The sequence below is a fragment of the Ixodes scapularis genome, unplaced genomic scaffold (assembly GCF_016920785.2).
Source record: "Ixodes scapularis isolate PalLabHiFi unplaced genomic scaffold, ASM1692078v2 PGA_scaffold13__105_contigs__length_92229423, whole genome shotgun sequence".
In the NCBI taxonomy this organism is placed as follows: domain Eukaryota; kingdom Metazoa; phylum Arthropoda; class Arachnida; order Ixodida; family Ixodidae; genus Ixodes; species Ixodes scapularis.
Genome location: NW_024609839.1, coordinates 7623426 through 7641259, shown reverse-complemented (window position 1 = coordinate 7641259; position 17834 = coordinate 7623426). Strand labels below are relative to the sequence as shown.

Sequence of the window (17834 nt, the reverse complement as noted above, 5' to 3'; positions counted from 1 at the left end):
ACGAATTCTATGCTTGTGTCCGCATTGTGAAGTGGCAACGACCACGAAGAGGGAGCCAGTTTTTCTTCTTCAATGCTTGTGTAGATGTGAAATATAGGTTGCAAGTAGTTCATTGTTATGAGCACTAAAGATGTGTCTTCACACAATAAAGTAATCGGAAAAGTAACGATTACTTCTTTAAGTAATGTCCAATTACTTTTGCCGTCGAGTAATCAAGTAATCTAATCAAATACTTTTTAGCCAAGAGTAATAGTAATTGTAATCGATTACTTTTTTTTAGTAACGTGTACAAGACTGCTCATTCGAGAACCGGTATTATTGCGTCGCGTTGCTTTGGAGCCATGTTGAACCCGGATGCAGATTGGGAAGTGGTCGCTTCCCAAACAGTCCTCCAACACCGACCACGTGCACAGTTTGGGTAGAGTTGCCCAAGTGAGGTCAAGGGTTGTATCTGCCTGGCGCCATGTTTGGCCCAATCGTGTATGCATCTGGGGTGTGTTAAGCAGGGAAAGGTCATATTTGGAAGCGTCTTCCATTACCCGTTTCCCTCGAGCACTGCATGAGTCGTAGTTCCAGGCTATGTGCTTGGAGTTAAAGTCCCCGCATAGTAAGACTTGATCCTGCGGGTATGGCCTTTTAAAATGAGGAACAAAGCTGAGATCAATAGGAGACCGTTTGGCTTTATTCCGGGTATTTTACGGTACGATGTAGACTGAAAAGACATGGATGGCTCGCTGTAGCGTAAGCTTTACCCTGTACCCTGTGACGCTAGTGGTGTTAGTACACCACGGCTCGGTGTCGATTTGAACATGATCAGTGTGTCTTTGCACGTACAGAGTTGTCTTTGTAGGATCTGCTTGATGCGAATGTGGCGAATAGCCGTCGTATCCCGGCAATCGCAATAGTGGCCCGTTCACTTCTTGTAGGGTGATTGTGGTGGGTGTGTCGTTCGCGTTTGCTAGTTGAAGGCGTGCTACGACGTCTGCCTTCTTCTTACGCAGCGTACGGCAGTTCCACTGGATCACGGTCGTGTAGGTCGACAGCCCCACTCGGCCGTGAGTGAACCTATAAACCTAGGTTACACACTTAGTCTAGGTCATTCTCGTCGGTAAATGAAAATGAGACAAAAACTTTCAGCCTTTCCACCCTGGTAAAGAAGGAAGACCAGCAGAGCTATACACTGGAAGGTACTTGCCGGCCGTAAATCGGCAAGCCATAGAGGAAAGGCTGCCGCCATCTATGAGCGACGGCGGCAACCAGATACGTGGCTTGCCGCCCTCGCTCACAGATGGCGGTAGGTGTCAAAAGTTGAGTCTTTTTTTCTTTGCGGGGGACACAATCCTAGGGAAACTAGCCCTTAACAGATCCGCTGTAAAAAGCTCAAGACGTTGATTCAAAGTGATGGAAAAAAAATCTACCATTTGCATCTTTCAAATGTTCCAAAAAATTACTGGTCAGGGACTAAAAAAAAGGGATATTCAAAAATTAGCACGATAGTTAACATAAAAGAAGTTTCATCTTGGAACACACACACACACAAAGACTCAGTTTTTTACTAGAACCTGGTGGACGCTTGCAAAGCACACGTATCAATATGTTCTATATATCAAGATTTTAGAACCAATCAGTTAGGCGCAAAGAAAGGCAGTGAGGCGCAAAGAAAGGTTCTAACCCCATAGCCTAGGCCTTTGAGCAGGCGAACTATGTGTGAGTCCCAGCACCGTGGTGAAGCCGTACTCGACTTGAAATTCTGACTTCTCAGGGTTCACCCTACCATTGGAACATACGATGCACGCAACCTCGCTTCGCGTGCCAACGACTTGTCGACGAGCCGTGCTTTCCCTCAGGCGCACACTTTTGTGGCGCCATCTGCTCTATCTCAAGTAGCGTCTCATCCGCTTTCTGGCGACGTATTTGAGTATGAGTCTCTTTCCTTGATCCACCGTAGGATCATTCGAGACCTTAGCCTTCCTTTATTTCCCTTTTACTGCCATCCGTGCTTTGGCAAGCTCTGTCAACGCTCCTACAAAAAGCCCTTGGCTTCCTCCGCGCCCAACATTACCCTGTTTGTAGCGCATTCCGAAGCGTGGTATGAACGTTCCTCAGGTTTCTGTGCCTCTTGAAAAATTAAATTATCGGAGTCGTCAGCGGTTTCTCTAAACGCGCTCGCGCTTGTTCCAACATTGAACGAGAAACCTTCTGTCCCGTGTTCTTTGGCTAAAAGTTCAGCAGCGAGTGGCGTTTCGTTAGTTGTTTCCAAAATACTTATCCACGATTCTAAACGATGACATTCAGCCTCGAAATGTGCCGTTGCTGCGACCTGTTCAACTTTTTCTTCCAGCTTGATCAATAATATTGCTTCAACGTTCAACCCCATTTTCTGCGCTCTCATCTCCCATTATTTTGATCCCAATTCCCATTCGCCGTCCTCCCGTTCGCTCTCCTTCGCGTTTCCATAACCAACCCAGCTGTACTCGAGTCGCTTTTCAAGCCAAATTCGAAATGACCCCTGTCCAGCCTTAGCAGCTCCCCAAGTCTCATTAGCTCACTCAGCTCGAACCTTTCGTCGGACACAAAAGTCATATTCAACAACACTAGAAGCATTATTTGATTTTAATCCACACTGAGGCAACCACTACTTTCTTTCTCGCTCACTTAGAGTTTCTTAGCCAATAAATATTCTAAACCAACAATTTGCCGAAATTCCACAAATATTGCCCTGTCGCGGACACCATTGCCATTGCAATGTGAAGGCTCGAAACTCAAGGGCAGATGTTAATAAAACCCAGAAACGAGACCTGGGAAATCGGCGATTTGTATTATAAAAAGTAAAAAAAAAAACTAAATGCTAAAAATAAAAAAAATAAAAAAAATTCCGAGGACACCTAAGCACTTTTTATGAGTTGCGACTGTGAAATTATGAATGTCGAATCGGACCCCGCTGAGTGCTCCTTGGAGTTTTGCAGTCCGAGTATTCAGGCGCCGCAATGTTCGTCGGCGCCGCCAAGAGCACCCGCTCCGCTCACCCCCCCCCCCCCCCCCCCCCCTTCCTCGGCCCTCGGGGCCTCCGGCGAGCGCGCGCCACCGTGTTAACCTTGTTCCATCCCCCGGTGCGGGCCGCAGCGCCATAGGGTGGCGTTCCTTGAAACTGACGCGCGCCAGCCAATGGAAAGCTATCCATCAATTCGCTGCTACTGACCATAGGCTTCGCTCCCTCGGACAAGAAAGTTTAGGTGCCGTTTGGCACGGCTTGAAAAGCTGATAACCCCGGTTGGCTCCATGAGAAAGTTATTACTTTCACATTATTAAACAATAAATCGGCGTTTATACAAAGTACGGAATAGTTCGAAGATAGTAGAGTTGGCGTCTCTACGACGACCGCGAGGTTTCGCCGTGGGGATGGTAAGATGGCAGCTGGATCACGGTGCAGCGACGAGGTGCGGGCGTTCTTGCTTGCCTTTTGGTCTTGAAACTACGGAAGGTTTCGCACGCCGGTGACTTTTCTATAAAGAATCGGTCTTGCTCCAGTGCCATGAAGCCAGTGGTGGTTCTTGCCTACGACCTAGCAGCCCAGTCCTGGTTTGAGGCGTGTCCCAAGCGCCGAATCCTGGCTCCCGGTCGCTGGCTGTTCCGTAATGACTATCTCGTGCCCTTCTTTACGTCATCTTCTTCCCCTTTCTTCCTTTTTCAATCTCACAATATCCTCACAAACTTTATGGCGTCCTTAATGAGGTGCGTCAGTGGTGCGGACAGCTTGGCGAAGTCTCGAACAAGCAGTAGTAGGCACAAAATCTCAGAAATCTTCTTACCGCCTTCTTTTCAAATGGCGGCGGAAATATGGCTACGGCGCACTTCCTCTCGAGGTCAGGGCGAACACCATCGTTGCTCACAAAGTTGTCCAAGTAACTTTAGGCCACCATAGCCGGAGCGACACTTTGTAGGCCTCTGTGACAGGCCGGCGGCCTTGATGGCCACCGGCCTGTCCTGTGAAAGTACTACGACATCGTTGAGGTAGACAAGGCAGCTCTGCCATTTCAGATCTTCCAGCACACTGTCCATGACCCGCTGGCAGGTGGCTTGTGCTGTACAATGTTTGAACGGCATCAGTCTGAACTTGTACATTCCGTCGGGCGTGGCGAGGGCAGTTTTTTCGCGGTCGCACTCGTCGGCTTCAATCTGCCAGTAGCCACTCTTTAGGTCCATCGACGAAAAATATCAGAGTGGCAGAGCCGGCGTAACATATAGTCTATGCGAGGGTGCGGATAAACATTCTTTTTATTCACAGTGTTAAGTCGACAATGGTCCACGCAGAACCTCACGGCCCCGCCTTTTTCTTTACAAGGACGACTGGGGACGACCACGGACTTCTTGGAGGATGAGTGATGTCGTCGCCAAGCATTTCGTGGACTTGATCTCGAACCACCTCTCTTTCGTTCAAGGAGACTCAGTACGGCGACTGCTGAACAAATAGCGCGACGTCGTCAGTAACGGTGCGGTATTTCGCTACCCTTGTACGTCGCACCTTTGACGTAGTGGCGAAACGCTAGCCAAACTCGCTCAGGTCGAGCAGCCGTCCTCGCCCTGTAGCCGGAAGCATTGGGTCGATGTCAAGTTCCGAGGGTGGCGTTCTCTTGTGCTACAATGAAGTTGGCTCTTCTGAAAGTGCAGCGATCGCGGACGAGTTCCGGAGTTCGTTGATGTGGTCCACGGCGATACCTTTTGTAAGGTGACGCGGCTCTTGTCGTAAATTTGTATCCAGGACCATGGCGCTTCCGTCTTGAAATTTCGTTATTCCTCCTTCGACACAAATTTCTCTTTCTAAAAACAACTGGACGCTTCCCTCGAGCATAACTTCGCCGCAGGTAGCGTCATCGGTCCCGACAGGTGCAAAAACACGCGACAGCTCCTGTAAGCTCACGTTGTTTTGCGAGGACACAGACCGCAAATGACTTAGCGTTGAAACAGGATTTCGTAGAGTCCACCGGTTGGCTCCCAGATTGATGACGGCTGGATTATTGACATAAAAGATCACTTTCGAGGATAATGTCCCTCGCCCAGTCTTGCAGAACAATGATCTTTACGGGGCAGGTCTCACCATGGTTCTCAACTTGTGCAGTGCACATTCCAGTCGGCGTAACTAGGTGGCCTCCGCGGGTTCGTATTTTCAGGCCATCCCACGGCATCGTCACTTTCCGAAGACAAAGTGAAAGCCTGCCATTCAAGACGGAGTTGTCTGCTTTAGTGCCCACGAGTGCCGACGCGTCGTGGCTGGAGATGATCACGTTGAGGATGTTGGGCACCATAGCAGAAGCGTCGCTCCGATGCATGGATGCATGGCGTCGGTCGAGTGGGCGGTCCTAAGCGTTCTGGGAGACTTTTTATGTCGTCGGTTTACAGCAACTCCACCTCCATGGTTTGCGCGCTTAGTTTCCCTGACAAGACACAGAGGGGCAGGCTGTCCCGGCGAGAGTGGTGAAGGGGCGAAGGATGATGTCGGGGTGATGGGGAACAAGATCCTCGATGTGGTGTCGGCACCGAGGATGATGGGAGTCGTGAATACTTTTCAATTTCACGTGGAAGCTCGCCGTACCTTGGACGCGGGTCGTTCGGCATGAACCCGTAAAGTCAAGTTTGCGGTAAGGACAACGCCGGTAGATGTGGTCTGCCTCTCCGCAATGGTAGCACACCGGCCGCCTCTCGGCCGTCGGCCAGACATCGGTCTTCGTTGCCGCAGCTTCTTCTGGGCAAACGTGTGCACGATGTTCCTGGCGTCGGGGATACTGCGGCGCTGCAGTTTCACGTCGGGGAGGAGGGAGGCCGTACGGACGCGAGACTGGTGGTGCTTGTCGGACCATTGCGACGTAACTTAGAGCGGGCTCCTCCGGTGCTGCTATAGTGACGGGTGCCTCGGGTTGGAAGGCTTGGTGTAACTCCTCTCGGATGACCTTGGCGAGTTGGAGTGAGGACGGGCCATCTGCAGCAGGTAGGATCTTGCGTAGCTCTTCCTGGACGATATCGCGGACGATCTGCCGAAGGTTGACGGCACCGGTGGTGTTCAGGTCTAGTCAGAAAGCTGCGACAGTTGGAGCAGTAGGCGCGCCGGCGAATCAGTGGTAGTGGCTTGCTCGGGCCGTGAGTGCACGTTCGATATTGGTGGCTCAGGTTACAAAACCATTGACAGTCGTTGGGGGATTGCAGATTAGGCCTTCGAAAAATTTCACTCTTCACGCCACGCATGAGGGTGCAAAGTTTCTTCTCCTCAGTGGCCACCGGGTCGGCTCCGATACTTAGGCCCAGGACATCTTCAACAAAGCTTGTCACGGTTTCGTTGGGGCACTGCACCCTTGTTCCTTGTTTTGAAAATGGTTCTTCGCTCGCTGCCGACGGTGGTGGTTGATGAACATCCGCTTCAATTCGGCGGCGCATGACTCCTACAAAGCAAAGGAGGCTTCATGGTTCTCGAACCAGTGTCTCGCAGTGTCTTCAAGCGAAAATTAGAGGTTCTGGAGGCGCCGCTTGGTCGTCAATTCGTTGTGGCGGGCTGCACGTTTATAATACTGAAGCCAGTTCTTTACATCCTTGTGGGCTTCGCCGTTAAATGGCGTTGGAATCCAGGGAGTAACGGGCAGGATGACGACGGGTAGTATATTCATCGTCACAGTCTTCTTCTTTGGTTTCTGCAGCAGGGGTCCGAAGTCCGGGGGGTAGGCTTTGGTACGGCGGCTTGGTCGGGTGTCGGTGTTTTCTGCAAAGAGTAGTCTTCTGGGGCGCCTGCGTGTCGTCAGAGGGGTACGCTTCACGGGCATAGAATGCTATACCCCGCGCCTCCACCAAAATATCACGAATGACAAATGATGAGGCGACGAATGACTGACGAAAACTAAGTGTTTAATGGGCCGAGCTTGTGCCTAAAACAAAAAAAAGGCTAGCGTCGCAGACGTCGGTGGCGGCGTAACAGCAAGCGAGACTGACTCCGGTTCTCCATACGGAGTCACTTATGTAGACGCGTGGAATGTCAGAACAATCGGCATATGAAATTCGGCGCGTAGAGCATTCGGACCTCGCACAAGCAATAGGGTTTCGAATTACCATGAAAGCGACATTTACAAAAAAGTAACAAAAAGGGGTGCATCCGTTGCAGGCACCGAACCTCGTCCCCTTGCGCGGAAGCCAAGCACGATAACCATTCGGCCAAAGGTGCGCTGCCTGCTTGGATAGCTGCGCTCGCGGCGATATGCAGTCTGCAGAAAGGGCAACCCTATATGCGGCTAACCCGTACAAACCACGCAAATGCCACTCAAAAGTACATCAATCTAAATACCCAACTTGTGGTGGAGGCAAAAGCCAGAGTAGTTAAATAGACGTTCTCTCAAAATAAAAAAAAAAATCGCTAAAAACGTTTATTGAAACTCAGACAGAATTTTACGTAAAAAAATTGAAGAGGGCGTGTTCTTTTCATTGATTGCTTTTAAAGCATGTCACGGACTTCCGAATCTCAGTGAAGGTATCGAAATAAGAAAGAATTTGAAGTTCCCGATTTAATGGCATTTTCATCATTTCAGTTTTTGCTCCTGTTTTCTTCTTCCCCTCGCAGACTTCGATTCCAGTCACTCACGTCCTAGAGGAATGCCAGAAAACGACGGAAGGATACCACGGTCAGGTGGTCAAGTTGCTTTGTCCCGAATTTCAGCAACTGCCCAAGTAAGATAATGCTTACGTAGTACATCACACTTTGCATACCGCACAAAGGTTCACCAAAGAGGTACATGACGTATCACTGTAGGGGCTCTAATTTTATCGGCAAGAAAGAACACGTGATCCCCAGCGCGTCCCACTCCTATTCAAAACCTCTTTTCTATACGTTTTGACCCGTCTTCTACGCTGATAGCAAATGACTGTTCTTCCACTCACAAGACTGTGGAGTGGATCATGGCTCTGCTTATAATTTGCGCTTATCCCCTTGAGCGTCATTCGAGATATGTCTTCTAGGGTCAGTCTAAAAACACGGAGAGCGTTGCTTAATATGCTCACGCTTCTCGATTTCTTTCCTTCGGTGTTTGTATTGGCTGACGGTGCAACTTGATTGGGTGCGCAGCGATAACGCAATGTTTCTCCGGGCCCCGCGTTCCTCAAACTGGCAGCGACTTACTCATATGCTCCTCTGCGCCTGGGCCGCTCTTTCCGCAAAAGAGACACGGCATATCTAATTAAGACCGCGCTAAATACCCCGGGGCGTAGAGTATCATTTATTAAACCAGTAGCTTTATATGGTCAAACAACCTCAGGAACCGTCGCGTAAGCACGAAGCGTGTAGGTTGCTCAGTTCATAACCGCTGAACGGCCTTGAAAAAGAGATAACCTGTGACAGATCAAACCCTGTCAGCGGCGTGGAAGCCGAGTGCGCCGCTGACTGAGCTACGGACCCAGCACGCAGCAACGGCGTGAAGAGAAGCAAGTGGTGTGAGAAAGCGCGCAGAGCCGAGTGCTGGAAAGGACAAATAACAGGTGCAGAAACAGGTGGTGTAGAAAGAGCGCGAGGAACAAGGAGTGGAAGAGACAGCTTCACAAAGAGACGATTGTGTGGCGAAATCTCTTTCCATAAAAAACCCTGCCCTAGGCACCACCCATCCCAGTCACTTCAATGGCTGTGCTCCAAAATTTACTCGATCCGACTCCGGACTAAAGGTTTCGTACCTTGGCGTCCCGAAACTTACTCGAACTTACTCGATGACGTCAGAAATCGCGTTCCAAAAGCGGGTAGTTTACCGCGGAGTAATTACTCACGCTACCTTCCTCAAATTGAGGGTAATGTCGAATCAAATCGAGTAAATACGTCACGCCGTCTGCTTGTCGTCTGCTTTCTGCGGCGACAGCCGTCAAAGCTCGTTTGCTCCGTTGACTTTGATGGCAGACGTTCAAAATGGCAAAGAACGTGGTGCAGCCATTTATTAGTGGTTATTGCAATTTGCTCTTTTAGCGCAGGTATTGACTGTGTACCATATTCATACCGCGTACCTTGCCGAGGAAGGTATACCTGCTCTTGTTATTAGAGCGGGAGCGTAAACAGAAGCTTCTCCGCACCATCGTCTTAGACACTGAAGGGAATTCTATAATCTTAAGCTCAACACTGAAAATGTCCTAACGCAGTCATCATGCCGAAGTCTTTTTTTTTTTTCAGAGTGTGTCATAAAAAGATAAGGCTTGTAAAGCAGTGAAGGCTTCCAAGATTTCATGTATATTGTTAGGAAGATAAAGACGAGGAACGGTTGGGTACGGCGGAACGTGCGAGCAGCTGGAGAGGCGGCGCTGTGTGCTTACGAACGGTTCGCGATATCTGTCGCTCCCTCGCTGTCTCTTAAGTCATCCCCATTTCTCACCCTTGCAAGTGGAAGAGGTGCTCTAGTTCCCCAACCTCTCGCTCCCCTCCAACTCTCCCACCACATCGGTCTGGAACTCCGTAGCGCTTGCAAGATCACCACTATGGCTGAAGAAGCCCAAACCGGCGTCACCGTCTGCTCACCAACTGCCACTCCAGCCACCACACCACCAACCGTCAAGAACCGGCAGCGGCACCCGCCACTTTTTGCTGGCACACCAGATTCCGATGTCCACAACTGGCTCAAGACCTACGAACGGGCAAGTCTCCACGACCGTTGGGATGACTCTTTCAAGCTCGCGAGCGTGTTTTCTTCCTCAAAGACACCGCTGTAAAAGGGTTTGAGAATAATGAAGAAAAAATTACCTCGTGGGACGTGCCAGAAGATGACCGCATTCGACACCTTTTTAAAGGGCTGTCGCAGGAACTGTCGTTGCGTCGAAATCCCCACCAACAGTACAGCAGCTCATTGACGAACGCAAAAAGTATGAAGAGCTGCAGAGTGCCCGAATTGCTAAGACAACTTTCGAGCGTCTTCCCCAGGTGTGTCTTGCCACCGCCTTTAGTACCAACACAGGTACATTGATCAGGACAATCATCAGCGATGAACTACGTCCTTACCTCGCTCATTTCGCACCAGCCGCTGCTGTTCCCCAAGAAATAGCACAGGTGAAATCTATGCAGCAAGTTGTCCAACAAGAAATCCGCGATGCGTTAGGTCACCTTGCCCTACCAACTGCCGCTTGCCCGCCAGTGCCATCGGAGCCTCCGCTTATTAGTTCAATACCCTAAGACTCATACCCCCGCTATTACAGTCCTGCGATTCAACAGACGCCCCAATCTTCCCGGCCTTGTGGGCCACGTCGTCGAACTGAAACCTGGCGAACCAAAGATAACCCCCATCTGTTACCATTGCCACACACCGGGCCATATCGCAAGCTACTGCCGCCACGTAATAGACACTACAGTCTACCGACCCTTAGCGACGGGCATTCCCCGCACCTTCCGGAACGAGGCGCACACTTTTGACGATCGACCCGGCCCTCGTCCTTCTTCGCCGATCACCAATTGCCGTGGCCGATCACCATCGCCCTACCCTCGCCGCCCGCGCTCTGTGTTGCCCCTTAACGCCATTGCCGAAATCACCGAGACGTCAAACTAAAGACTGCAGTCTGTGCGGACACCGGAGGTCAGACTCCACTCTCCAATCTCGACAAAAAACCTCCTAACAACCCAGCGACTGTACAAGTTAAAATTGACGGAAAGACGTTTACAGCCCTAGTGGATACAGGGGCCGCCAAATCATGTATTGCCGAAAATATTCGTCGTCTTCTACGAAAAGTGCTCACGCCTGCTGACAGACGCTTGTTAAGGATGGGTAACGGGGAACTGATCCGACCCCTCGGCTATTCAACCCTTTCAGTGCTTCTTCGGGGTAGTCGATACACAGTCATCTTCACAGTGTTGTCGAACTGTGTCCCTGACGTAATCCTGGGGTGTGACTTTCTGACAGCTACCGATGATTTTATTGAGTGCGGAAGTCGCGAGCTTCATCTGATCATTTACAACAAAGATGCCACTTCTTCGGATTCGTTTCCGGTTGTCCTTCGTGTCAAAGAAGACGTATCCTTGCCTCTGTTGATTGCAGTGTTTGTCGACCTCGTGCCCGAGGCGCTCTTTAGCGGTTCCGGCGGCCTTGTCGAGCCCCTTCTCACCAGCTTTGAAACAAAAGCCGCTCTTGCACCCTACTCGATTGCCATACAGAAAGTAGTATGAGTCCAGTTGTGCATTATAATCCCTTCAGCGGAAGTGCTATAACGCTACCTCGGGGATCTCGTGTCGCCACCTTTCAAACGTATGACGAGCATACACTTGCCGCCTTATCTCCGGGAGCTCTCAACACCCCTTCGCGGGCACCTTCTGCCACTCCTTCAAGCTGCGAGACTGTTCAGATGATCGACCCTTCCCTGGCCAACACAGAGCACCAGGCTCTTTCCACTCTGCTAACCGCGTACAGTGATTTATTTGATTGTGACCGACGTGCCCTCACGAAGACAACGACTGTGAACTACAGCGTCGACACTGGTACGGCAACTCCAGGGAAAAGTCGAGCTTACAGAATTTCACCAGCGGAACGCCGAACGCTACAAGAAAACGTCGCTGACATGCTCAAGAAAAACATAATCGAGCCTCCATCCAGCCCTTGGTCGTCACCTGTAGTCCTCGTGAAAAAAAAAATGACGGTTCATGGCGAATTCGCCTTGACTACCGCCGCTTAAACAGAGTCACCAAAAAAGACGTCTACCCGTTACCTCGAATTGAGGACACCTTAGACACGCTTCAGGGCTCATCCTTTTTCTCTTCTATGAACTTACGCAGCGGCTACTTGCAAATACCTCTCTCCGATGACGCCAAACCAAAAACAGCATTTATTACTCCTGATGGCCTTTACCAATTCAACGTAATGCCATTTGGACTATGCAATGCCCCCGCAACATTTGAACGAATGATGGACACTTTGCTTAGGGGCCTTACGTGGAACATTTGTTTATGCTATCTGGAGGACGTTGTTGTCTTTCCAGCGATATTTGACGAGCCTATACGCCGACTGCGCCTAGTTTTCGATTGTTTCCATGCAGCTAAGCTACAGCTAAACTCCAAGAAGAGCAAATTCGGAAGCGCGGCAAATCAAAATACTTGGCCACCTGGTCAGTGTCGACGGAATTCGCCCTGACCCCGACAAGATGCATGCCGTCTTCCAATTTCTTGTGCCTAAGAACTTAAAAGACGCTCGCGGTTTCCTTGGCCGCTGCACCTATTTTCGAAAATTTATAGTAGGATTTTCTAACCTTGCCAAATCGCTCAACGAGCTACTTCGAACGAGCCGAGCCTTCCACTGGGGTCAACTCCGGGTTCACAACTCGCGTAACAGACGATGTAGCCTCGCGCGAAAGGGTCGAATCCTCTTTGTTTTTTTTTTCTCTCTATTTGTTTTGCGGGTTTGATGTGCGCTACTGAATTCTAGCACGCTCTTTACGAGTGAAAAGTGCCCGGCGCGAGGCTAAGAGCATCGTCTTCGAGGGTGCGGACAATAATTATTTTGGTTTAGTTGTCTGGTCGTGGTAGTCGGGTCCACCCCTCAGTTAACCGTGAACTGTCAACATAAAAGAAAGAGGGGGGGGGGGGGGGGGGGGGGGTTAGGCCATCTAAGGAGTGCTGACAGAAAGAGAGAGAGAGAAAAACGGGAAAAAGTGGTGTGATCCTCTATTGTTTTGTGAGACCGATGGCCACCGCATCTCTCGCTCGCTATGCCCTCCCCTGGCCTCCACGAATATTGGTATGAAAGTGAGAGCCGATGAACGATCGATAACCCGTAACCGCCACTTTTTCTCTGACTGGTCGAGTTTTCGGTCATGGAGTGTCCGTCGTCTCCATGGCCATCTATTAATGATATGTTCAAAATTCAGGGCATTGAGGAGAACGGAAACCTAGAGTATCACTGCATACTTTGCTTGCCAAAAAAAACACACATTGTCATCAGCAAGAACAACAAACTCTAATCTACGGAAACACATGAAGGTGAGCAGGGACACATGCATCCTGCATTGGCTATACATTGTAGCGTTAGAACCAAGTTTTTCTTTTCTTGTGAATAACAGGCGAAACACCGGAGTCAAAAGGGAGCTTTCGTAGACCGCTACTTTAGCTCCGAATCTCGTAGCGGAGGTACGCTGCTATTGAGCATGCGCACCGCTAGCTTGTCTGCACAATCTCAGGGATCATTTCCGGAGGCCGTAAGCTAGTGCCATGGCTGGTGGGGTTGCAACTTCCGGTTCTTGTTAGCTTTCAGGTGAACGTAGGGCACCTGCACTCTTTCTCTTAAATACAATAATTTATTTTTTCAAGAACTACCATAATATGCGCGTATTAGAAATGAAAAGTAGTGTTGCAGAACATTTTTAAAAAATATAAAAATTCATTCTATTGTTTTCTGGATAAGTGTACGGAAAAATTAATGTGAAAGTAATTTGTAACGTATAGAGTAAAGTATAATATTATTAATAATAATAAACTTTATTTTCCATTCAATACAGGAATGGAGGAAACAGGAGAAAAAAAGCTGTTTAACAACTTGACGGAGCCCCCTGCTCCATTACAGTTTCTGTTCAATCCGTTACTTTAGTCCGTTACTTTTCAGCGAAAGTAATTTGCATCGGTAATTCATTACATTAGAAGCTCGATAATTTGCAATTGTAATTCATTGCAATTTTTTTAAAGTAACGAGCAGAAGACTGCTTGTAGTGAGTGTTCTTTAACATTTCAGTGGAAAACCCGAGACTGAAGTAATGACAGACGACGACAAGAAAGAGAAGGAGAACGTCTCAAACACAGCTAAACCTTTATTGAGGAAAAAGAACCCTTCATATAGGGTTGAAAAAAGAAGGAATGAAAGGGAACCTTTTTTCACATCACCTCTCTCCGCAAAAGACGTGACACCGGACCTCTAACATTGGGGTCAAACCGACAAAAGAACTGACATTACCAAAGATGATACATCATTAAAAAAGAACACGCTGGAAAAACTACAGATTGCACTGGACCTTTCACTGAGACAGTCAGTATAAGACTACACACACACAAAAAAAAAGGAAATAACGTTAACAATACCATTAGAAATTTAGAAATCGCTTCCATTCCGCATCTAAAGACGGAGGAGGCTTGTTCACTGTATTCCCAAGCATCGTTATTGCGACTGACTCTTTCAGCAGGCGCTTGTGGTCATTTTTTTTTTTTATGTTACAAATGTGGTTGTCGAGTTCCATAAAAGCACGCAATTCCTACACTCCTGAATATGCTTGTATACTTCGGAATATGGATCCTTGTTTTTGACAGATCGTTTATGTTCGCCTATTCTATCATTAAGACAATGCTTCGTTTGACCTATATAGCACTAACCACAATCAAAAGGAATCTTGCACACTATACCTGAAATACATGTAACACACTTTTCCCTGTGTGTTTTTTTTTTTTTTTTAACCTTTTTGGGCGGAAGGGAACGAAGTTAACCGTTTCGAACTGCTATCTGTACTAAACGCCATGCGTAAACCAAACTTATCACCGACTGATTTTAAATTGTGTGAAGTCTCATGGAAAAACGGTACGACTACAAACTTTTTGTGCTCGGGCATTTTCCTAATTTCCTAACGACCAGAAGCGCCTGCTGAAAGAGTCAATCGCAGTAACGAAGCATGGGAATGCGGTGAACAAGCCTTCTTTGTATTTAGATGCGGAATTGAAGCGATTTCTAAATTTCTAATGGTATTGTTAACACTATTTCCTCTTTTAGGGGCGAAGCTCCTTAGGGCCTAGCCTTGTCCGTCCGGCGTCCGTGCTCACATCGATTGCCATCCCATCTGTCTTCTTAAAAAAAAAAAAAAAAATGTTTGCGCAGTCGACGGAGCTCGCGCCGCGAGCTCGGCCGCTCGGCCGCTGTCCAGAGCGATGAGCGGGATTTATCAAAATTTTTGGCGGGCCATCTACTCTAGGATTTTGGAATAGACCACCAACGTGCGGCAGAACCCGAGAGGAGCGAGTAGATACCTGTTTTTCGGGTGTGCGGACTGCTTTTCGTGAGTAATCACCGTTTCCCGAAGCGAAGTGGGGCGGCCGCCCCCCTAGGCCTAACGCACCACCCAGAGCCAGCGTAGCGCCGGCCACCGCCGACTCGACCAGATGGATTCCATTCACTTGGGCGAAAGGGACGTCCATCCCCGTTGAACCGGCGACGTGAGGGTCGTCGAAGTTGACGGTGAGCCTATTTCGCCGGAGGACTTTCACGGCAGCAGCCGAGACTGGATAGACATCCATGTCAAGAAGCAGCAACGGGCGGACGTGCGAGGCCTAACCCCCAGTTTCCCGCCAAAACGCAGTTTTGGTGGAAAAACGGGGAACGGGGCTCGAGAACGTTCCAGAAGCAAGCGGCCGAGGGCCCCGAGGCTCCCGGAGGACGACATAAAGGTCGTTATCCACCCGAGAGACGGCCTGGACACCTCGAGGCAGAATGAAGTCAAAATTCAACGGGGAATATTGATATCGGCGAAGATCTCCACCGAGGAGGCGAGCAGAGACGTCTTCCGCGTGAACAAGGACCAGAACATCATGGTGGTGAGCACACCAGTGCTCGAAAACGCTCAGAGGTACAGGGGGATTGTGGAAATCATGCTTGACGGCAAGAGGTTCGGGGTGGCAGCGCACGTGACGCCACCGGAAAACACCGCCAAGGGGGTCATCCACGGAATACCGGAGAAGGACACGGAAGAAGACATCAACGGCAACCTGATTGGAGCCAGGAATCCCTCGATCCTCCAGGCGCGGCGCATGGGACGCTCCGGCTCCGTGGTCATCGTGTTCGAGGGGAAGAAGGTCCCCTACTTTATCCGGTATGGGGCCACCGAGAAGAAATGCTTCCTGCACAAAAAAAAGATAGAGTGCTGCGGGCAGTGCGGTCGCGTTGGACACCGCACTGACGTATGTCCTAGGCCGGAGGAGAGAAGGTGCAAGGGCTGCTGGATGCTGAACCCACCGGCGGAACATGCGTGCACGCCGGCGTGCGGGGTATGCGGTAAGGCGCACCCCACGGGCGACCAAAAGTGCAAAATGAAGTTCAAGACGCCGTACATCGTACTGCAGAGAAGCTGGGAAAAGAAACGGAACAAGCAGGGCCTCCTGAAGCAGGGAGAGGAGAACTTTCCCAAGTTGCTAGGGGACGCCTCCCGCTCGCGATCGAGGAGCCGTGCCGAGGGACAGAGATCCAGGTCGACATCAAGAACGGACGGACGACGGCAGTCGGGATCCAGAAGTGGCAGAGGACGCCACGTGAGCTGGGCGGAGATGGTCTCCCGTAAGGCTTCATAGAACAAGGGGGGTAACGCGTTCGCAGAAACGAGCCAGGCGAACGAGCTGGCAGAGATTAAGGCTTTGCTGAAGCGGGCCTTAGAAGAGAACAAGGCGCTCCGCGAGGAGCTAAACAGGCTTAAGGAGGGGACGCGTGAAAGAGTAGAGGTTGTGCGTGCACCGCAGGAGACGATCTCCGCGGAGTCTGACGGTGGTGAGTCGGCGTCACCGCCACTGAAGCGGAGGGTGCGCGTCACGGTGCGACCGAGAAGAGGGGCTCGGGAGCCAAAACCCGTTAGCGGGGACCAAGAGACCTTCGTGACAAAAAACATGTTAGAGAGCGCGATCACAGGATGCATGGAGAAGATGCTGACCGAGTTGCAGAACCGCGCCTCAAGACTGGCACAAGGCACGCCGAACCCGTTCGACGCCTGGGCGCATTACGCCAGAGTCACGGGGAACATTACACGACCAGAAACTGAGGCTATGATCAACGAAGATGGATCGGAGCCGTAGGAAGTACGTCATCTGGCAGTGGAACTGCCGCGGGTATGGAAGAAAGAGGAGTAATCTGCAGCAGTACATCAATCTTAAGGAAGAGGGGGATCGCCCGGACGTAGTGGCCCTACAAGAACCAAAAAGACTAGCAAAATTATCTGGCTACAAGTCATACGGGAAGGACGCGCAGGACAAGACACTGGTAACGACGATGGTGAAGAGGAACATCCCGGTCATAGAGCACGAGACAGAGGTATCCACGGTTGATCACGTCCTGATTGAAATCATATCGCACGAGAAGAAAGACAGGCGCAGCATCTTTGTCTTGAACGTTTACAGCAGCCCCTCGAAGAGGCACAGATTCGCTTCCCTTTTCAAGGCGACCACGAACATCGCCAAAGGGCAGACACTTCTTGTCACGGGGGACTTCAACGCCCCACACCCGTATTGGGGGTATCAAGTGGAAAGAATCAAAGGAAGGAACCTGTGGAACGACTCGCACGAGTACGGCCTCTCTCTCATCACCGATCCAGACCAACCGACGCAGCGGGGTAACCACAGAAATCAAGACACGACCCCAGATCTCACTTTCGTAAAAGGCACCGAAGACTCTGTGTGGTCCAACACGTGGGAAGATCTCGGGAGCGACCATTTCGTCCTCTGCATCACGACTGCAGCAGGACCGGCAAAACCGAAAGGTAAGCGGTGCAAGATCACGGAATGGGACGCGTTCAGGGAAATACTCGAGGAATACGGAACCGAAGACATCGTAAATATCGAAGAGTGGTCGGAAAGCCTTAGAGCGGCAGCCGAGCGGGCGACCAAGGTCGTTCCCGAAGAGGCGAACGTGACAGTGGCGGACAGCCGACTGCTACACCTCTGGGAGGCAAAGGCAAAGCTGGAGCAGAGACTGCGAACCCAGCAGAGAAACAGGAGCTTGCGCAGAAGAATAGCTGAACTCAGCAGGACCATAGAGGCTCATGCTAACCAAGTCACGTCGCAGCAGTGGCAGGACACATGCGACGGCTTCGACGGGCAGCCGAACGTGCCTAGGACGTGGAACATC

General features: G+C 50.2%; 1 protein-coding gene across 1 annotated transcript in view; it reads left to right on the top strand.

Annotated features, from left to right (window-relative positions):
- LOC121046823 (PDZ domain-containing protein 8) overlaps positions 1 to 17834 on the top strand; it is a 105955-nt gene that overhangs the window by 61299 nt on the left and 26822 nt on the right. The window contains exon 15 of the mRNA XM_040501497.1: positions 7595 to 7701. Within this exon, the coding sequence (XP_040357431.1) occupies positions 7595 to 7701 (107 nt within the window). The remainder of the gene's footprint in view (positions 1 to 7594; positions 7702 to 17834) is intronic.